This window comes from Chlamydotis macqueenii, chromosome 6 (genome assembly GCF_036417535.1).
Source record: "Chlamydotis macqueenii isolate bChlMac1 chromosome 6, bChlMac1.mat, whole genome shotgun sequence".
Lineage (NCBI taxonomy): Eukaryota > Metazoa > Chordata > Aves > Otidiformes > Otididae > Chlamydotis > Chlamydotis macqueenii.
Genome location: NC_141561.1, coordinates 27,903,167 through 27,926,218, shown reverse-complemented (window position 1 = coordinate 27,926,218; position 23,052 = coordinate 27,903,167). Strand labels below are relative to the sequence as shown.

Below are 23,052 nucleotides of genomic sequence, written 5' to 3'. Positions count from 1 at the left end.
TTCCCTGAATGATGAGACACAACAAGTCCTTTCTGCATACCAAGTTGATCATACAAACACGTTACTTACAAGCACGTTATCTACAAGTTTTGTGCCAGAGTACCACTTTGTATTTTAAACTTAGGAACTCAGTTTAAAAAAGTAGTTATCCTCATCTTGCTGCATTGATCAGTAATCGACAGACAATGAAAATTCAAACACATGCTGCAGACTAAAATTTTTCTCAATCACTTCAGGGTGTATTTCCCCTTTTAAAATTTGCACAGAGTACCTTCTATTACAGACATGGATGTCTCAGACTTACTCCTAATACATGCACTTTGACAAAGCTGATGAGAAAAAGTCATCCTTCCTTAAAGTAAACTCTGTATCATTTAGTTTCAAGTCATGTAGATCAATCTTTTCCACTTGCTTGCATCATCCTCAAAAATTAGTATCTATACAGATTGATGGTTAACAGTGTATTTTCCCTGAACTCTTATGTTTTGGAAATATTTTTTTTAAAACTGCAAATACGTTTGAAACAAGCATATGGTAGAAACCACACTTAGATTTAAATTGGTTACATTAGAAAAAAATAACCTGAAGTTCTGCCATTTGTGCACAATTAAAAACTGAAAACTTTCATCAACACAATGGCAAAAGAAACACCTCCATGCCAGATGTAATCCTATTTACTTATTTTGGGTTTTGTTTGCTTGGGGTTTTTTGTGGCTTGGGTTTTTTTTGTTGCTGTTGTTGGGTTTTTTTTGTTTTGTGGTTGTTTTTTTTTTTTTTTAATTTTACCAAAAAGCTATACACAGACATTAACACTTACTCTGAATAGAAGCGCACGCTGCCTCTGTTCACTTAAACCCTTTGGCAAATCAAAAATTAGCATTTGAGGTTAGGAGGGGGCTGGGTAACACAAAGTGGTGGGTTTAAGTACACTGTGTAGCCTCACAATGCAAAGTTTGGAGCTCAGAATCCGAATGTGGTCAAGGGAACTCTGGAACTCTAGCTGTCCCTCCTGGGGTCCCCCTAAACTCCTCAGTGTCTCTAGGCTCCGAGTTCTGGCATCAAATTTGATGCATAAATTTAGACTGCTGAGTGTCACTCAGGGTGACCACCACACCACAAAAAAAAAAAAAAAAAGATTATTCCAACCCTTCCTTAGTTTTGCCTCATTTCCTGAGCCTCATTGCTCAGGAAAGTACAATTCACCTCCAGGCTCAAATTCTTTTATTCTTTGGGATGTAGGTTGCAGGTTGCTGTTTCAGGGCCAAATTCAGCAAAACTGCTGAAGACAACCAGAGTTTATCAGCCATGAGCATTTTCAATAGGCTGTGCAATCTATAATGCAGTCAAATTATGTACTAAAAATCAATTTCAGCTTTGCTTTGGGTGCAAACATTCTCAGATCACTTTGGGCTAAGCTGACAAATCAAGGAACATAGGAAATGCCAGCACATGTGACACCACTGCATCAGTGACAATGAACATATTATGAGGGGGTTTTTGTTTGTTTTCCCAGATAACAGGGAAGAACTATTTTAGAGGAGAACAAAAGATACACTTGGACAGAATAGCATAAGTAGGTACAAAGATGTTCACAATAAATCACCTACACAGTTAAAAGTCATAATTTTAAGTTCTGCTTCTGCATATAAAAATGCTGACTATGATGGGAAAAAGCTGTCCATCAAGTGTGTATCAAACTGTCAACTGCTAAAGGCCACACCAAGGACAATTACTCTGCTGCCTGCTTCCAAATTACACTTGGCTGGACAGACAGACAAATTCTTTTCTCATTTGCACATGCCTCAAAATATTTTTTTTTTTTAGCTCCTTCTGAGCAAATCACAACAAAATTTCAAGTGAGTTGAAATAAAACACCATAAATACTATACAAATATAAACACAAATGTGAAATTGCACTTCAGCATAGAGAATTCTTGGCTGGAAGATCTCAGAATAGAAAATAATAACCACCAACATTTAAACCGGAAAGTCAGAATGACTTTTAAACTGGTCCTGTCATGAAGCAGTTCAGGCATTGGAAACAAAATATTACAAGCAGGACATTAATTTATATTTAAATATAGGAAAGGTCATTAATATATACCTTTTTTTTTTCTTTTTATCAGAGATTTTTCACATTAACAGGCATATAAACAGTTCTGCCAGCCAGCACTTTTTGAGAGCACTAGGCAATCAGTGTGGGGAAATTTGGTCACCCTCACATTTATCGCTTACCAGCACACCTGAGGCATCATGTAACAGTTCTGCCACATACTTAAAATGTAGCTGACATTAGCTTGTACGTTCTACCTCGTGATAAGACTGTACCGCCTCCGTCTTATTTTTTAAATACGTAAAGCTCTGACAATATGACTTTTATGTTTAAAACTAACTCAAATTGCTCATAATAGCACCAATTTCAGCTATCTGTTCTTTCCAAAGTGTATACTGCACTTTTAAAATTCCCATGGATACAAGATTAGATTAAGGAACTAGGATGATGTAACAGTTAAGACAACTGACTTAAATCTATAAACAGATGAAAATCCATTTCCAACAAGCTCTCACGTTTACATATAAACCCAGTGCAGAACAAAGTATTTCCCTATCACTCTACATGAGGTGTACTCTTTCTTACAAAGAAAGATAAAAGCAGTCGCCTACAAGTAAAACCCAGTAAAGGCCTGAAACAGAGATTGTTTTGGGGTGGTGCTCTTCAGTGTCATAAATTTCAAAAGAAGGATTTTCCCTGGTTACATGTGCTATAACCTATTAAGTCAGATTTCAGTTACAAAGCACAAGAACTATTCTCACAATTTTTTTGACCAAAATGAAATTTCTTTGGCATTCTCATTGTCAGAAATGGTGCCTAATTAAACAATTATGGAACACTTGCATTTAAAGCTTTTGGAATTTCAAAGATGGACATGTAAGAATCACCTATGTACATTATTTTACTAATGAAGTTAATCTAGATCGCATTTTCAGGATCAAAATCCACATGCACAGGAAAAGAAGTTAACCACTTCTCATCTTAAGGCACTAGGATAAACATGTACATACGTCTTGTGTAGATACAAGTGCCACTTTCTCACAAGCAAGTTTCCAGCTGAAGGGCAGGACTTCAGTTTGCATCTTAACCAGGTATTCCTTTCTTACACTTAAGGCCACAACATGCATCAGATCTAGAGTAATTTCAGGATCATCTCACCTCTGTCAACACAGTGATCCTATTTTCAGCTCCTCATGAGACAGACAGGGAGCACGCCGAGTTACTGGAGTGCTGGGAGCACCATGACTCCACTTGAAAGGGTCCAGGCTGCAGGTACCACACGGAAGAGACTGGGCAGAGGCGAAGGAGCTGCAGCAGAATCCTCCCAGCACAAGGACTAATCACCTCACAACAGGGAGTTGTGATTTTCTTTTTCCCCAACCCAAGCTCTAGCAAAATGTGCAACTCCTCTACTTGCTGTGCAGACTGATTAGGAGCTTTGTGAGAACACACTGGCTATTACCAAAAAGAACCAGCCCTTTCCACTACAGGTCAGACTTTCTCTTATTCTTGTCCAGTTGAAACATCTTTGTGAATCACACCACCACTGTGCACCCACTGGCTGATGCACAGACTCTAACTCCCAGCTTCAGACACAGGATTAAAAATTAGACCAGCTTCAAACACGTTTTTTTTTTTTAAGTATCATCCAGGGAAAAAAAATAAAATAAAATAAAATTTGTGTTATAATAGAACTTCCCTACACACACACACAATGTTTTTGTTTGGGGGGTTGGGTTTTTGTTTTGGTTTGGTTTTTTAAATGTAATCTCTTCAAATGGCATTGAAATGAAACTTTAGAAATACTTAAAAACACCAACTGTCATAGTCATCCAACTTGCTGGACACAGCAGAAAGCATTCATCTTATTAAACAGACTGGTTTTTTTAAGCAGCATATTGCAGTTACTGAATTTAAATCAATCATTTTAGGCTAATAAATCCTATAAGATTTTAAAACTAATAGATCTCAGACTCTTGCACCTCATTTTTATTCACAGATTGAAAGGTGAAAATAAGCATTTCTTCTATTTCAATTCCCAGCCCATTTCTCAACTTCAAATGAAATATTTAATGAACTGTAGTAGTTGAATAAACTGACACAAAGAAAATATTCTGTGCACCTGTAAAAGAAGCTATGCTACCAAAAGCTGGTTTAGCACTTCAGCTGACATCACTTACAGGTGTTTATGCAGTCACTTTTCCACAGTTCAACAGTTTAATTTTCTTTAAAACTCTGGCAGCTAAACTCTACAGCTTGAATATCACTTCAGCAGCATTTTATTGCTAGTAATAAAATAGTAAAATACATTTTTTTAATATTTAAAGGAGTATATCAAATTATGGCATTAGTATAGGGTTTTGTAATGTTTAAATATGAGCTGTGTTTTATATGTCCAATCTAAACTAAGAACCTTTTCTGTTTTGACCTTTCCTAAAAAAAAAAAAAAAAAAAAAAAAAAAAAGTCCTATTATGATTATTTTCTATTCTGGTCACAGTAAACTAGTTTTAGTCTCAAATTTCAAGCTTCTTCCTTTAATTTTAAAGCACATTAAGATAAAATAGTGAAACATCCTGAACTTGAAACTTTCTGAGATGTTTCAAGGAATGATAAGAACATAGGAGCAGCTGTATCGCATCCACCTCACCCATGATCCCACATCTAACAGTGGCAGTGAACACCCAGGGAGAGAGCATAACTGCTAAGTAGCATATCCTACCAGCTTGCAAAAAACAGTGTTTGAAAGATTTCCAAATCAGAGTGGCATCTAGATCACCACATTTTAAGTCACTGAGGAGCCATCTCCTGTGAATTTGTCTAATTCTGTTTTAAGTCATTGATCTTTGGTCTGTAAAACTAAACTACACAATTTACTTGAATGCTTGATGAACAAGTTCGTTTATGGTTGTTCTGCTCTGTAATCTGTTGAACAATAATTTTGTTCAATACTCCTAGTTTTTATGTGGTGAGAAAAGTGAATAATAATTCCCTACTAAACTATCTTAATATTTAAAATGGCAAGAGGACAATTTCTGTAGGAAAGTTCAAAAAGGATTAATCCCAGATGGTCATTTGTCCCTTTTTGTGGGAGGTTAAGACGAGAAGAACAAAATACTCCGCAGGATTTATTTTTCTAGTGAAGACACTACAGCCCTCTTTTACTTAATGTCTGCAGTAAACAGGCTTCCCTCTAATGAAGTAATGAGTTAAAAAGAAAGCAAAACATAAATGTAGAGCCAGCGTGTCTACGGGAAAATTGTGCAACATATTAGGAGGGAGGTGCATCTTTGGCCAACTATGCTCAGGAGTAGTAAATATACAACTCTCCATTTTACTTGGCTGAGACTCTAGATATCTGTGGTAAGAAACAATCAAAACCTGAAGTAGCACTTCAAAGTAAAAAGAAAAATTAACTACCAACTTAGGCTCTTGAAAGCGTAAATTAAATAGAAAGTAACGAGAAGAACTACGTGGCAATGGGCAAAGTGACTGAATCATTTAACTGTTATTTGTAACTTTTCTAATGATGACTTTTCATAAAGACAAGTTCATATGGAAGCAAACAATAAACAATCATTAGCAACCAAACATTGCAAAAAAATGTGTAAACCTATACTAGTTTGGTTTCTTAAGGGAAAAAAAACAAGGTGATCTACAATGTCAAAACCTTCAGTTTAATTCCTTTTTTTTTTAAAAACGTGAACCATTTCAAACTATCAATCAGCCAACCTTAGCGGGCTCATTTTCAATCTGAAATACACATTTCGCCATATTGCCTCAGATATAATACAGCACATAGTTCTGCAGAGATTTAGAAACACACATACACACTCCTTTGTCTTACCTAGCACTGGAGTGTACTGACAGAGATTGCATTGTAGCCTTCCAGTACAATATTACACTATAGCCTTACAAAACCTTCAGCTGCAAATATTTAGCTTACTAAGTGGGCTGGTCTATTTCTTTCTAAGAGAACCTTTGAAACTAGCTACACATCATAATAATATATGAATATTCACAAAACCAGCAACATCACTAAATTAGTAAAATAAAAAAAAAAATCTTAGGAAAAACACTGACATCAAATAAAACGTGTTAAGAAGTAGCGTAGCCTTTTGTAATAGAATTTATTCCATCACTCTAAGTCCCACTCATCACCATCCCCCAAAACCTTCCCTGAGGCAGTAAAAGGCCGGAAACTAACATCTCAGCTAGAAAGCTACTGAAGGAAAATACGTAACTTGTGATGGAAAAATATTTTTCTCCCTACTTAACATATTTTCATGGGGATAGCCCTTGCCCCGAAGTAAGACATACTGAACCAAGTGCAAAGGGAATAGAGACAAGGGGAATAATTGATGAGAAACAATCTTTGGGAAATCAGAGGTAGAAGGGCTATCAAAAAGAAAAGGAGTTCTTTGGTAACCAACTATGCACATAAATTTATTACTTACACTGCTACTAAATTCTTGGATACGAGGAAAAGAAGGAAAGACTGGTTTGTTTTCTAAATGGGCAACCCAAAGGCAGAGAAACATGGAAATTTTTTATATCTATCTTCACAAAAAGCATTACTGTATTCTTTTGCTGCAATATAAACTTTAGCTGTGCTGGCACAAAGCTAATTTCCATGAATCAAGGACAACTAAGCAATATCATGCTTAAGTCATGAGGTCAAAATATACCAAGCCTGCACTCTGACTGAAATGAAAAGTTATCTTCAAACCTTTAGCTTGCCCCAGAACAGAAACCATTTGTTTTAGGAACACAAGTAGACTTTAATTGATCATCACAATTCTTTATAACCAGATTAAGTTGAATGGTGCAGAGGAGAAAAATCTATCAAGTACAGTGTCACCCTCACAACACCTATGACAAACAGCACAGAACAGCATTTGATATCACTACTATGCGAGCAGCCTTCCAGTGCAAAGGGAATGAAGTCATACTGCATAAGGAAATAAGCAGTATTGCCTCAAACAACAGAAGGCAGCATATGCTTCTATAACGTATTTCTTTTGAAACTTACCAATTTCAAAATGTTAATTTTCCCTGAATCATACAGGAGAGAATTATTCTACGCATGTAGTACACTCAATTCACTCACAAACATCAGAACATTCAGCCAATAAACTGACATTTCAAGATTAAGATGAACAGGACAGCTTTTATTTAAGAAAAAGTGTCTTTCCTACTTACTCTGACGCAGCATGTATGCTGTATACAAACATTAGCAACATTCTGCTTATCAAATGAATAGTTTCAGTTCATATCTGCTCTCATAACTTTAAAAAAATCCCATAATCGTGTGGTTTCCTCTGTATTTAAAAATAAACTGTCTGTATATCCATAGTATCTCAACACTACCTCGAAAGAAGACTACCCCAATATATACTGTTTAAAATGCCCCCAAGCCTACTTACAATACTTCCACGTTCAAAGCAGATGAGAAAGAGAAGGAATTCTTTCCAAGCTCTGAAGTCTGAGCACAGAAACAAACAACATCCGTACCCTGGAGGTAACACTTAAGCCCTGTCAGGCCTATCAAGGCAGAAACTTCCAAAGGTTTCTGGAAGAAATCTTGCCCTCAGTTCCCTTGGACTTTAAACTAAGACACTGCCAATGGAAGCACCTCTGTTGACTGACTTAGCCATTCAAACATAGATGGTCATGCAAACTAAATGACAGTGCTGAAAAACCTCACGAAGCACGCTTTAAGCTAGAGTAAGCCCAAAAGTACAGAAATATATTAAGCTGATTAAGTACATTTTCTATCTGAAGCCCCTGAAACACCTTCGAGGAAATTCCATGAGAGTGCAAGTAACCTTTTCCAAGCATTAAAAAGGCATGGTCACAACATCAACAACTGCATCAGAATGGAAAATCAAAACTTTCTAGGCTAGTACTGTTATTATCCTCTAGCAGACCTACTGAGGGTTGGAGCATTCCCAGGTAGCAATCTGTTCTCAGGAAACAAATGTTCACTGTGAAGACACCACAGAAAACATCCAGAACTGAAAGAATTGACTGTTCCAAAGCACAAGTGCTTCAATATAGCCTGAACTTCAACTATCATTGCCATTCGTAAGCTTATTTTAAGAGAAAGACTGTAATCAGCCATTCCAACCACCATTTGCACCCAAGTCTTCCACTTGCTCAAAACATTGATCAGATGGTGGGGGGGGAAATATGTATACATAAAAGAAGAAAATTATTCTAAAATCTTGTTCTCAGAGGTTTGCTATAAAACAAAGCCATACACATTTTGAAATACCAAAGTAAGGCTTTTCGGAGAGTAAAGCAAGATACTTGCCCTACTTACCAGTGAAAGCTTCCAAAGGGAGGAGTAAAACTTCTGCAGTTTACAAGAGAATTTTATAACCTGCTATCAATAACTGTTTAAGTAATTATTACTTTACCTAACCTCAATTGTAACTAAACACTAATAAAGGTTTAAATTCATTAAGAATGTAAATTTTAGTGTGATAGTCAACAATCAAAGTAACCTAATTGTATCCGCTTCCCATAATGCTTGTACTCAGAAAAAAGCTACGGGAATCTTCAATCCAGTTCCCAAAGTAAGGGAGAAAGAGGAAAGAATAATTAAAACAACAACAATTCAAAAAACTATCATGGAGATACCTACCTCACTTTTTTTTCTACTTTAGTATTCAGAAGTGACAAGTATCTGCCTGTCTTCCTCCAGACAAAATCATGACCACTCAACACCGAGTAGATGAGCAAGAGAAAAGCAGCAACTAAGTTTGTGTGGACTTGACCATCATCTATCAAATAAAATAAATGAAACATTGAGCCAGTCCTGAAGACATTTCCAGCTCAAAGAAGCATGTCCATAAAATGGATCCTCCATAAATCAATTGCTCTCTTTCCTGCCCATATGGACTGAAAAGGGAAAAACAAACTGACATCACAAAAAAACCAAAGGACTAAACTTGTTACTCTCCCTTTCCTGTTCCACTATCTCCACGCATCAAAAAAACACTAGAAAAGAACACTATTAGATGCAAAAGGAAACCAGAAGAGCCAGTAGCACACTTATGGGTGCACAGAAAATTACAAGACCGCTTATTAGAGCCAAGAGAACCACAAACATTAAAAACGCAGACAGTTCAGCTAGTTTAATTGAAAAGTCTGATAAGAAATTGAAAACTCTCCTACTAAAAACAAAGCACCTGTACTGGCATCTTAAATACTTGAAAAGTTACAATGGCATACTAGTGTGTTTTTTTTTTTTTTTAAAATTGAACATTTCTGAAGTTACTATGTCTCATACTCTACAGGAATAGCTAGCTTGCAGTTGAAACTAAAGATCACACAAAACAAAGCATTCCTTATAGACTACAGGTCTATGAAGAAGCACACTTTGACCAGACATTAGATTAGCAATAGCCTGCAGACCACTGCTTAAAATACCATGGATGGACCAGTTTCATGAGCAGAAGATTACTGGTTGGGTAACCACTTATTTGGAAAAGACTTATTAAGAACTTATAGTCTGAAGTTGGTAAACGTCTAAACCAAAACATTTTGAAAATATTTTAAGAAGATCACATCAATTTACACATAGCCCATTAGTTGCTACCATAAAGTTGTGTTTTGCCACTCTACATTGATAGTTCACTTTTAAAAACTGTAACAATAAATGTGTATGTATTCCAAAACTTCAAACTGCTAGCTGGAGAACACCAGACAGGACTACTTGCACATACTGGTAGTATCCCTAATATACATAACCCCATCCATCACGGGCTCTTTAAAGATCTTAACACAATAAAAAAGAACGTCATGCGCTACTCCAGCAAAGCAATCTTTAAGATGAGAGAATGACCGTTTAATCATACATCAGCAGTGACACAGCAGTTTGGAACAGGAAGTAAAGGCAATCAGTCAATAGGTTCTGCAAAGTTGCTACTCCGCAGTCTTCGCAGCTCCCATCTCTAGTCAACAAGAAATATTAGGACATAAAATACTCAAAAAAAACCAAACAAAACACACATTGAAAACCAATGCCAAGAGAAAACAGTGCTAGTTAACCTAGTAATTACTCTACTACCTACATACAAGGATGTCCAAACATTTCATAATTCCAAACACTTGTTAGTTTACTATACTTGAATTATGGATGGAAAAATAGAAAGAGAACTGGAGGTGTAAATGAACCCAAAGGCCCCTCTGCAGAATCTTCAGTATTCTCCTGCTTACTAAAGCAAAAAAAAAGCAAGATACTTGGAAGGTCTACACTGAATGAAAACAAAAGCAGCAATGTCCCTTCCTCCTCTTCAGGTTTCTACAGAGATGAGCATTACTTGTCCAAGTCCTGCAAACAAGCATGAAGACAGTACTGGTACTTCTCAAAAAAGTATAGTCACTGGGTGTTCAAAAGTACATGTGACATTATCATTAGGTTTTCATCTGCATCCAAATGGATGATGGCAGGTTTCAATAGATAAGTGTTACCTCTCCTCGGCACCAAAAAAGTAAAGTGTGAAGAAACAGCTATTTAATTGTGTGACCATTTCGGTAACCATGCTTAACAGGAAAACATCAGGATGCAAAATCCGCTACCAAATGCAAACTTGTGTACCCAACAGAAGTGAATGACTGTTTCCCTCAGTAATCTCAGCCCTGAGTAACAGAAACTTCAGTAAAGCCTTTTCAGCTGTAAAGAAACTATCAAGTATTGCTTACTAAGCAGACTGAATTCAGACACTGTCAGCAACACCTGATAATCCAGCTCTGCAGGAGGAAGGGGGAGGCACTCAAGTATGTTTGCATCTCACCTGATGCTATGGACACAGCAGACACTGTACTCATAAACATTAAGAATCTTCCTGCATTTTCCTTAAAACATAAGAGCCCACAATTTCACCTCTTTGAGAACACTGAGCTAACTGTAAAAACAGAGATGCATTAATCTCAGGGAAAAGAAAACAAATAGCTGAACTGTTTTAAGGAGATATGTGCCAAATATTAAGAAAATAAATTGATAATAAGCAAAATTAAAAACTTCCCTTTTTGCTTTAAATTTTGCCAGTATGTGGAAGCAATGTAAGATAAGGTACGTCTAGCTTTCAAGTCAAATATAAGATTGCTTTTCTTCTGGCTCACTTTCAAAGTTAAAGACGACAAAGGGCAAAGTAAGGGTAACTAACTACATAATGGAAAACTATTATTTCAGATAGAGCCAAGTTGATCAGTATTGTAAAGAGCAGCAACCACAAGAAAACCTGAAAGAAGTAACCATAAAATTAAAAAAAAACAAAAAAAACAAAAAACAAACAAAAAACAAACACCCCCATCATCATCACCTCTGTTTAACCAGTAAGGGCCTTAAGACCAGGTATAACAGATTATTAACTTAACTGGATCAAATACACAATTTATAAAAAATTAAAAAGTTTGAAGGCAGTATCTCAAGTGTCCTTTCTAAATGAGTGCCAATTTTCTAATATTTGAGAACAGCAGTGTTTAGTTTCACATGCTTACTAAACATCAAGCTCTAAGTATTCTCTGAGTAGACCACTAAATAGGCATTGTTTCTACAGAAAACCATGGATCTGGTTCCAAAGAATATTCAACAGAAATTAACAGGCAAAGTTGCCCCACAATCTGACAATTTATGTAACCATGGATTCCCTGCATTTAATCTCTAAAGGCATTCTACAAAAGTACTCTAAAAGGTGAGCACATGACACTTCTTGAAACACAGCTCTACCCTGGAAAGCAACAGTTGCTCGCTACGTATTTATTTAATCACATCCTTGCTCCCAAAGGAAGAACAGCTTTCCAAAATTATTATTATTTATTTCTGCTAGCAAGTGTGAGTCAATTCAATAATTAGACAGGGATCCAGACTACTGTGGTTCATGCATCAATGATATTGATGAAATCAAATTGTCCTTCTATTTCTTCATTTACTTTTCAATTTGCTTCTAGTGGAAATAGGGACATAATTTAAGGTCTAGAGACTTGTACAAGAAAGATAAAAGCGAAAATTAAGACTAAAGAACTCTTATCCATTATGTAAAATCCAGAAGAGAAAACAATTAAATTTCAGAGTGCATACTGAGTTTATAGGACAGACAGGTAGAAAATCTTTCATTTGCCTTGTAAAATAAAACAATCTGAAATGGAACCATTGAGACAAACACGTTATATTTATGTTCTCTATTTTAAGAAGCAAGCATATATTTTAACTTCAAATATATATTAGTATTGCACTGAAAACAAAATAAAACCCTAATTGGCTGCTCTTCTCATGTTATATTTCATCTCCTTTACACTGTGTAGTAGAAAGGTTCCACAAATGCTACGAAAACTGAACTACCTGGTAGCTTACTGCTGAGCTCAAGAGCTCCAGCATTTAACTGTTTTACATACAACTGTGTGAGATTGAAACACTCTTCTCTGCAACCCTCAACTTTCATATAACAGCATGCTAGACAAACCACTTCAATTACCTTTTTGTTTTTTAAATATGACTCAGAGGTATATGGAGAACAATCTCAACTTTCTGAAACATGGTAAAATGCATTTACACAGTGTTATTTAAAAACAGGCAATAAATAATGTGGCAAACCATTCAACCACTGGACTTTTAGCCACCAACATTTTTATACCTCAGCTCAAATACACAAAAGTTATGGTTAGAATAAGTCTGTTCTCAAGAGTTTTAGGTATGAGAAATTCCTGTGCGTCATTAAATGCAGAAAGATATTTTTCTACATTCTAAAACACAGAAAAAACAGAAGTGATCCATTAACACAGAAATTTGATTCTAAAAGTTTTCATGAAGCTTGAATTTCAATATTTTCTACATCAGGCCCCAAAATGAGCACAACTTCTAATGGAAGTCTAAGTTACACAGCCTCATTCAGTGAGCTTATTAGAAATTTTATTTTAGCTTGTTGGTTTTGTTCATCAGCCGTTTCATTTAAAAATGCAATTAAAATAAACAGAGAAGTGAATATTCGATTACTGAAGTCGTAACCAGACTACTTCATGAGAGTAATGCAACTAGAGATAGTATTTCTATCCTTATCCCACCCACTTACACTCAGAAATTTTATTGCACACAGTTGGGAGGCTACCAGCAGTACTCAGGAATACAGGGTGAACGGGATGATGAGCTCTGGTGGAATGCAGAGAAGCCTCTCCTGAACATTATTCATTTGCTAAATGCTGTCACTGTATGACTGCTTTACAGACAGACAGTAAGAGGATTCACCTTCGATCTGTTTTTGAAAGCTTCTCTATCTAGTATCTAGGTGACAGCTTAGCCTGCTCTCAATTCAAGAAAGTATTTCAAATTGTTTTGTGTTCCACGTACAAGACTCTAGCTCTTTATAATTGGAAACTAGTGTCTGAACTCTTGGCCCTCCAGGCAACACTGAGACAACACAGAAGACTAGAGTTGCAGCACGTCACGTAGTACCTTCTGATATAAGAGGGAATTAAGCAGAAGCCTCCTCTAATTACAGTTTGTTCACCTGAAAGTCAGATAGGCAGACTGCTGTGCAACTTCTTTAAAGGCAAAGAGCTGAACTGTTCGGAACCAGCATCTCCCCCTTCCTACCCTCCATGCCCAAAAATAGGGCACTAGGCTCAGAAAAAAAAACAGTAAAAGTATTTGCACGCAGCAGTTTTATACTGCACTCAGGTTCCTCAACAAAAGTGCTGGGTTATCTTTTTTTCAATGACTTTGATATTTGAAAATACTTTGCATTGGCTTCATCTCTTCTGCTCTCAGAAGACTACAACGAAGGATTGTCAGCAACCTGCCCAGTCAAGGAAAGGAGAATAAAAGAGACCCCAGCAGTAAGGATGGGCATAACACACACCAGGATACAAGGCTCAGGTGCAAGTTTGTCATGCTCAGGTGCAGTTTTCAGCATCAATTGTTCAAAAGCCCAAATTTTATCATTACAATTGTCTTCATGAATCGCAAGGCAAACAATGGAGTGCTATTTTTTTTAAAATATATAAAATCAGACTACAAACATACTTAGGAAAAAAAAAAGAAATAAGAAAGTACTACATATTATTAAAAAAAAAAACCCCAAAAAATAACCATGCAAGACATACATACCCAGTTTTAGGGCAGAAGGAGTCACTTCAATCTCACCTCCAATCGGCTGAAAGGCAGCCAGTTGCGCTGCGACCTCTGTCTCAAAAGAGTCTGGGCTGTTTCTGTCTGTCAAATTGCCATTGGTGCCATCAGTCTTATGGTGAGTTTCTTGCTCATCATAAACAGCAATCAGCTATCAAAACAAAACATAATGCAGTTTATATATTTAAAGCATTCCCAAACTTCACCTGTTGTTTTTTTTTTTTTTTTAAAAAAAAGCAAAATTTGTCCTCTATTGGGAGTAGAAAAGTAAAGACCTTATTTCAGAACAGCTAACAATAAACATTCAGATTCAGGAAAGCATGTACATTTGTGATCGCCTTCAATATGACGTAAGTACACACGTCAGCACTGTCCTGTGCAGATGTGCTTTTCTCAGAGTTAGCATGCTACCACTGGTGAGCGTTTTACATTGTTCCAAAATATTTAGATCTGAAGACAATTAAAAAACACAGAACAGCATTTAATTCTTGGAGTTAGAGGGTGTTATTATTATGAAAATTTTTTGTGCTACTGACAGACACACTGCACAAAGGTAACACAACCATGGAAGTTTTACTGAGCAAGCAGATACATGTTTTATTTATATATATACACACACATTTATTTATAATTACATTCCAAGTCAAGATACATCCAGCACAATGGCAGAGTGTGGGGTTTCCCTAATCGCCTAACCTATGCCTCTGTAAGGTCCAGCTAGGTACAAATACACACATATGCCTCTGCCCACCACGTACCTACTGTCTTCTCCCGTTCTCTCCTGCAAGCTTACACCAGACACATTGCTTCTGCAAACTGTCCCTCAGTCACCAACTCTTCCACAACTTCAGGTGCACAGGAAGGTCAAGATTAAGGAACAACAGACTGCCAAGTCTTCCGTCCAAACCCACATTAATGTTGATAAGAAAATGATAAAAAACACCAGAAATATCATTTTTTTTTCTTCAGCTAACCTGGCCTTTCACAAGGATCTTTCTTCTGGTCTCTACTAATAGAAAGCAATCAGGTAACGAGTATACAGCTTCATCAACAAGTGACTCAGATACGTGTGGCTAGGTGTAAATTGCATTACAGTTCCAGGAAAGTTAACTGTGTTACAGTTCTGGGAAAACAAATAAGACATGATTAATTCACAAAGAATCAAAACAAACTGGAAGACTTGCTGGCACTTCACGCCCCAGAGCCCTCTCCAAGAGCAGACCTGCATAGTTCTCGTGCCGTACAATGACAAACCCTTTGCCTAATAAGCATTGTACAAGATATCTTCATCTTAAGGTGTTCATTTTTTTCACTTTTACTTAATTCTTTAGTATTATCGTAAAGCTTTTCTTAGCTAATACTGAAAGAGATCATAACACACACAATTGGTTAGGCAATGTCAAGACACACACAGAAACAAGTTTAAAGGAATGATTTACTACTTCCTCCCTCTCTGTGTTATTTTAAGGTATGCATACACACTATACAAAATATTAGTACATCAAATCTCCTCTGACACTTCCAAGACACGTCAAAAATTGTATCCTCTGATAAGCAGTATACTGAAACAAAGAGACAAACATTTAAAGGAACTCATTTGCCTAAGGCAAGAAGTGAATGTATGAGAGGGAAAATAAAAGAAAAATGAAAAGAAAAATCCTGAAGTGCTTTTAAGGAAGAAACTGACATTTTCAGGTCTTCTACTCATTTATAATTTGGTTGCTAGAAGTGTGTCAGCTCATATTTACCAGTACCTATTTCAGAGACACACAAAATCTCTTAAATAATTAGGCAGAAAACTTGCTCTCCTTTTCCATATGGAGCCTCTTTCCTTTCCACAGCCACACAAATAGCTCTTAGAACACACAACTTGTCTTTTATTTGTCCAAAGCATACAGGAAAGATCCACTCCAACTCTTTGTACCTTATTCTGCATCACAGGGAAACCACCCAGGTGTTCACACCTGATTTATCACTAGGCCACTGCTGTGCCCCACAACCACATACAGCCAAAAGGCTGCCTTAGAGCCAGACATCAACAGACCATGGCGATTTTCTCCAGCACCACCACCACCAAAAAAAAAAAAAAAAGGATGGTGTCCTTTGTTTGTTTCTAAGATGACTATTCATATTCATGTTATTATGAAGCCCATCATGACTCAAGAGGTTCCACAACTGTCACCCACCAAAAAGTTTGCTTTCTCAGGCTCATTTTTGCTGTGGAAACTTAATTTTTAAGAAAGAGACTGCTACTAATGAAAAGGAAATTTGAGATTGCATGGGACCATGGCACTGAAAGCACTTTAGATAGTAGCAGGACATGAAGTTCACTTGAGCATTTGACATGTAGAACACAACAAATGGAGCTCAGCTGTGATTTGATGGGAATAAACAAATGAATTCTTCAGCTGGACCAAGGTGAGTTTCCCAATGGTTTCACAACCTGGCACAGTAAATACTGTATTACACTGTAATACTCTTTGCTAACTGCCCCAGGATGTCGCAGAGACGTAAAGTAGGGATTGGCTCAAAAAAGTTAGACAACCTGATGGAAAAGACCAGTAAGAACTGTTAAATGGAATCATGGAAGCACTATCTCAGACTCAAAGGCTCCTAAAACATGTAGCAGTAAAAAACAGAAAGGTAAACCAGGAAAATACTGATATTCTAATTACCCTATTTCTACATGCTTTCTTCAAGTGTTTTTCCACTGGTCACCAGCAGAGCCCAGAGCAGCAGTCTGGCACCGCCACTCTTGCAGGCTCATGTTACAGCATTATCGTGTAATTAGGTTTCTAAGCACTGTATAGTTTCCCTTATTCCCCTGAAGACTGAATGAAGCTTTAGCAGAAATGACAATAGAAAATTATTTTAACAGACAAATAAGGTCACAGAGAGATTTCCCACACCTGTAAGATATAGTAGCTTACCTACCAGTCAAGCCCAGAAGAGTAAACCACATTAAGGCTACACCACAATAATCTCACTGGCTTCCTGGGACCTGTGCTCCTACCTCTGGTGCTCCATCTTCTGGGGCAGGCAGCCACGGCCCATGGGCAGCTGGTCACAGACCCACAGCTCCTTTTAAAGGGGTCCAGGCACTCAGGCTGATCAGGAAGAAGAGGGACACCTGAGAGCAGGTGGGCATGGCCAGGCTCTCCATCCCCAGGGGGTTGAGGCACCTCCCCCATCAGCTGCTGTCCCCCAGGGCTGCGGGAGTTCTGTACGTGTGCCTTGTGCTCAGGTTATGGCTGGTGTGTTCAAGTGGCCCACTCCGCCAGTCTAGGACATTAGTGACTGACCCCATCTGCAGAAGGGTTTGGGTGTTCAGTTTTGTAAGAGAACCTGATCTGCAGAGTGTCCAGGTTAAAATAAAGTTTTGATTATAACAACAACTTTGTTGTGTCACCACTCTACTGAGGATCCCTAAAGCACTTGCCCTAGCACTGAGTGACACTTCCTAAGAGCTAACAGGTTACAAACCAAACAATTGCCTTGACAGCTGGTCAGAAGTGAGTTGGGTTCAGCAAAATGACATACAGAAATGACAGTGCCCAAAAGTGGACAAAACCCTCAGGTCTTCACCTGCTTAACTACTTGGAAGGACCGTGAATGGTTTGAAGATTTTATCAGTTCTGCATCTTAAAGTGGCTACCACTTTCCTTCACCTATCGAGAAAGTTCAGCAGATGGAGACACGTTGGACCCTCTGTTCCCAACTCCCACAGCCGAGTTAGGAGAAAAAGACACCTCTGCCACCACCCCGCTTCCCAACCGTACCCACACCAGTGCTCCATTTCCATACTCCAAGCTGGAGCAGGCAGGGCACAGGTGCAAGCCGACAGCAGGCAAACACCTGTGATACAGCCTGGCAAACAGCCACAAGAAGATTTCTCAGAGCTAAACCACATGGGCCTCACATCTGTCTGAAAGTGGAGAAGTTTCTCACAGCTGTCACTCCTCAAGTGGCTTCAGTGAAAAGCCCACAGTTCTCTTGTCTACATCTAGGCACTATTTTGACAGATAAAAAAAAAAAACAAGGAAAATTTATTTTTTTACAGTATGGAATACATAATTCATTAACATGATCAAGAGTTAAACTTCTATTTTTTTTGGAGAGCATGGAAAGGAGATACTTCCAGTGCTGCATGTGGAGGTAACAAAGATGCAGTGGCTTTCCTCACCAATGAAATAAGCAGCCATTGGTTTTCTAAACTGTATAATCAGTAGAGAATACCTCAGGACTTCAGTTGCAGGAGCAACTTATCGGTAGCAATTCTAACATTATGAATACACTGCTAATCAATCAATGCATTATAAAGATCAGCTTCAGCCTTTCAAAAGGAATGAATAAAATTAAGGTTATGTAAATTCACTATTCAAAAATAATTGCAGTAACTGACTTCTCACTTCCAGTATGGAAAATTCTTTAATTGGAACAGACTGCAAATCTCTTCTGATGGAAAAGAACTTCAGGACACATTAAGCAATCCCCCACAAACATATCATGAAAAGAACATTGTTTGCAACACTAGTTTTTTCCTTACCCATTCAATATTTAGAAATATTGAGAGTTCAGTAGGTCTGACGATATTTTTTTTTTTTAGTACTCTGTTGTGGTTTTGTACACTTGCTATACTTCAGCATCTCCATTTTTTAAGGGCTATTTAAAGAACATGAGTATTTACTGCAAAAGATATCTATGTATTTCCATATAGGCAAAATGGTTTAACTCCAGGATTGTTATAATCTCTATTAATAATCTACCAGCTACCTAGACAATCAATAAATTACCAAAACTCATCATTTATCTGTCATTTTTTTATTAATAAACTCCTCCCTACTTATATTGATGTAATCACAACATAGGGCAGCAATAATGAACAGTTCTATTTTCTTAGCATTTTTGTTGATCAGAAGTGGAAAATTCACTACAATGCAACGCAGGCAAATTTTAACTTTGTATGGTGTCCTATGGTACAGGTCTTCCAATATTTTACTGATCATTCAACTGCAAAGCTTGCAGAAAATTAGAACAAGATTACGTAAAAATTAAGTGACTACATTTCCAAACACAGAGAGCAACACACACATTTGATTAAGATCAGCCTTCACACACAAAAAGGCGGGTAAGCACCGACAGCGGACAACGCTGGCACTCATGAAAGGGAGCGAGTACAAGACAGCAGAATGTTTTACCCCAGTGAACCGCTGGCCACAAAGATACACAAAACTGACGGAATGTTGCCTTTTAAAAAATCACCACAAGACCAAGTGTTCCCAAACCCCTGTTCCTACGTAAAATGTTACACTACATTTTCCAGGGACTCTCAGTCCTTCCAAAACTACTTGCCCTCTACTCTGTAAGTTCAAGCTGGTGCTGCAGAGCCACATTGGCACACACGGCTCATACACGTACAATGCACCCACACTTCACCGCGTACCAGGATGTACAACAGATACACAAGAAACAGTAAAAAGAAGTCCTTCCATATTAAAATTGCAACAGTTCTGTTTTAGTGCTTGCTAATTAAGCTGAATCAAATATAAACAATTTTGTGGAGTTCCAGAATTTCAAAAAAACAACATCCTCACCTTTGAACAAACAGCAGAACTTTACAGATTTTGCTTTAAGGCACTTGTCTGTTAAACCAGAAACAGCTGACTTTCCATTGCCCTATACACCACTTTAAATAAAGGGGTTTGTAATTATTTCTTTCTTCAAACTAGACTTTTGACAACTAGATTGCTGTTAATAAGGTTAAAAACTGTATATTTTACTAGCTTCTCTGTACTGAATTAGAAAATAGACACCACTATTTCCTTTCTGACCCCAAACACCAGGCATGTACACAAGGTACTAAGGAAGAAATGGCAAAATAAAAGCTTGCTTGCAATTAAATTAATCAGCTTTCAATTACTGTCAGGATAAAAATCACTAAGAGAAGTTCTCAGTCATAGGCTAGCATCAGTACGTGATTGAAGAGATGCAATTTTCAACAGCTGGAATGCTATATTCAAAAGCACAAAAAGGAATTCAATGCTTAACTTCTATTAAGTTTTTCATTCAAGTTGGATGAAATTTTTCCCTTTAATTTTTTCACATTCAAAACTGTATTTACATTTTTCTCTCACAATGGATAGCAAAATGTAGTAAAAATGTTGGTTTCTTCAAGACATGTTTGTTTCCTTTCCAGACACTCCCTGTCCATGACTTCAAATGCTCATTTAAGAGAAAAGCCTGTGGATTTTTAACCGTATCTGCACTTCCAACAGCCGGTGCTCCTGTGGGAGTGATTATCAGCTACTTATAAGATGATGCAGCAAAAAAAAATTCTCCCTTTATTTGGTCAATTAATAAAGACTTTGCACACAAAGCACTCGCATCTCAATAAAGCGCTGTCAGGAGGGGTCAATGAACAGCTCGGTGACTATTTCATTGAACCTTGTGACATAAGGAGAAGCGATGGCTCAAGCTACAGCGGAAAATGAAGTTCACCACAGTATCACATTACCTTGCGCTCTGATCCCTCAATTTGGGATCTGTAGGACCTAATCTTGTATTTATACCTTTACATATATAACAAAGAGGTAAAAAGATACAAAGTGTTTCTATATGTAATGCACTGACACCAGAATACAGCAAAGTTCAAAATAAAATTTAAAGAAAATTTTTAAAGATCAAAACAACTTCAATTCTCTGCAAGTGCTTGCACCTGCAAACAACCTGATACAGATGGAGTTGGCTAGTTGCTAGCAGCCTACATGTGATCAACGCAAAAAAGGGAAAACTGATCCTTTCCCTTTTTTTTTTCCCCGCTGCTCCTTTCTCTCGACAAGGTTATGCATTTGGCCAGGTCAGTTCTTTACTCCAGCCATCTAAGACACTTAAGCACCAGCACCAACACAAGGTAAAGGCAAAGTCAGCTCTTTAGTCAGCAGTCTGCACCAGGCCACCTCAAGTTTAAAATCTGACATCTGCTTTGAGGCTGCTGCGGCCTGACTTTCCTCTTTCCCCAACCACTAGTTTCTACTGCTCCTTCGCAGAAGTGCTACAACTTGCCTGATCCATGGTGAGTCACTTCAGGGAACTAAATCAGGAAAAAAAGCAACTCTGCATCCTCCAGCTGCTTCAGCTTTGGGAACCACACAAAGCAAATTTCTGTCAACACGACACTGAGTTAACAACTCAGTTATCTATCTCAGACTATCATTGCCTGCAATTTTGCAGTAATGATGTATTCCTGTCTCCTTTAACAGAGATGGACCAATGTTCGTGCCCCCGCTCCCCTTGCAGCGCACTGGAGTGCTGTGCACATACGCGTGCATGTGAAGTCTGAACACAACAGCAGAAATGACGTTTCTGCAGTTCTCTCAAGGAGTTCATCTTCCTAACAGAAACTCTTCTACAGGCACAGGTTATACTTTTAACTTATGCCCACAAGGGGACAAGAACACTTTAGATTGAGGCAAGACCACCAAGAGTAAAGCGTACCATATGGTGGAAAAAAAAAAAAAACCAAAAACTTCATAAAGCCACTGTGGAACTTTTCTCAGAACTCCATAAACTCATTAATGTAAAATCAGATTTTATATATTACTTATGAAAGACTCTTGTTCAAATGGTTAAAAGATGAAAGACTGGTGCAACAGAGACAGAACCAAGGTAATTAGGGTACCTCAAAAATGGATGAAAGTGTTCTTTATTTTTTCAATTTAAAACTTTCCTGGAGCTCTGCAGCCTTTCTTCAATATTCTTTCAAGGTATTCTTCTGGCATACGCTGATAAGTATTTGAAATGGTATTCTTGCATAATAGTTTGCCTGGGAAATCCTTTAACTTAAAATAAAGGCTGTCAAGGAAAAATACCAATATACACACCATATGGCAGCATTCCTTCACACCTACATACGAAAACAAATTACAGATATATCACATGAAAGCTATGGTGATTAGCTCATCTTTTTTACCTACATGCCAAAACTACACACCAAAGTATCTTCCCAGAGACCACCTGACACTTTTCCTACCCTTATTATTCAGATTTCTTTTGGTACTAAAAGTAGCCAGGAACAGAATCCTACTGCATACAGTACAAACACTGGTAGCCTCTGCTCTCAGAACTTTTCAAGGATACAAGGAAAACATGAAATAGGAAGAAAAGCAGCATGTCTGAAACAGAGACACCAGACCCAGCCCAAGTGCCAGCTCTTTCTGGGGGAAGGGAAAGGAGTGTGCCACTGGCAGGGAGGGATCCTCACCCAAGCGACAGTGAAGCTGTTTTGGCACAACTCCAGGGACAGAGCAGGGGACAAAAATGAAGAACAGAAGGTGAAATACCTGAGGTCAGGACTGGTAGAGCTCTGCAAGAGGTGATACTTTAAATAATAATTTTCTTCGTAAATTAAGCTGAGATTTTCAAATTATCACTAAACCATAAAAGTTTGTCCAAATAGTGGGATATCAATTGTTTCCACTCTTTACCTTTTAAACAGCAGATCTACTTCCCAAGAAATTTGGATTTTCTCTTCTTGCCCATCACTTATTAGATTTAAAAGACAGAGACAGCCATACCTAAAGAAAGGACTAGATGTTCACTCTCTGGAGCTCCTTCCTCAGCCCTCCCTGCTGTGCCTGGGCTGTGGCACTGCTAGTTACCCAAAGGGGTACGCTGACCACGCTTACTTGAATCTACTAGGTTTGTAGTTACTGACATCACAGCCATGGGAAGGTGTTCAAACTCCCCATCACTTCTGGGAGATCAAAACTTCTTGACCGCTTTGCTCCTACAGTCTTGCATTTAGCTCTCAGTCTTGTCACTGAATTTGGATAACTGCTTGTCCTGGTTATTTATGAACCTGAGTTCCAG

General features: G+C 37.8%; 1 protein-coding gene across 5 annotated transcripts in view; it reads right to left on the bottom strand.

The window, feature by feature from the left end:
- The window catches only part of PARD3B (par-3 family cell polarity regulator beta), a 422,878-nt gene that overhangs the window by 278,044 nt on the left and 121,782 nt on the right, over positions 1 to 23,052 (bottom strand). For 4 of the 5 annotated variants that reach the window (XR_015258893.1, XM_086750624.1, XM_086750623.1 and 1 more), the window contains exon 3: positions 14,164 to 14,335. Coding sequence is in view for 3 of the 5 variants with exons in the window: in XM_086750624.1 (XP_086606750.1) it covers positions 14,164 to 14,335 (172 nt within the window). In the remaining 2 variants the exon portion in view is untranslated. Of the gene's footprint in view, positions 1 to 14,163; positions 14,336 to 23,052 lie in introns of those variants that run through there. The other variant, XM_086750626.1, reaches the window with a different exon arrangement.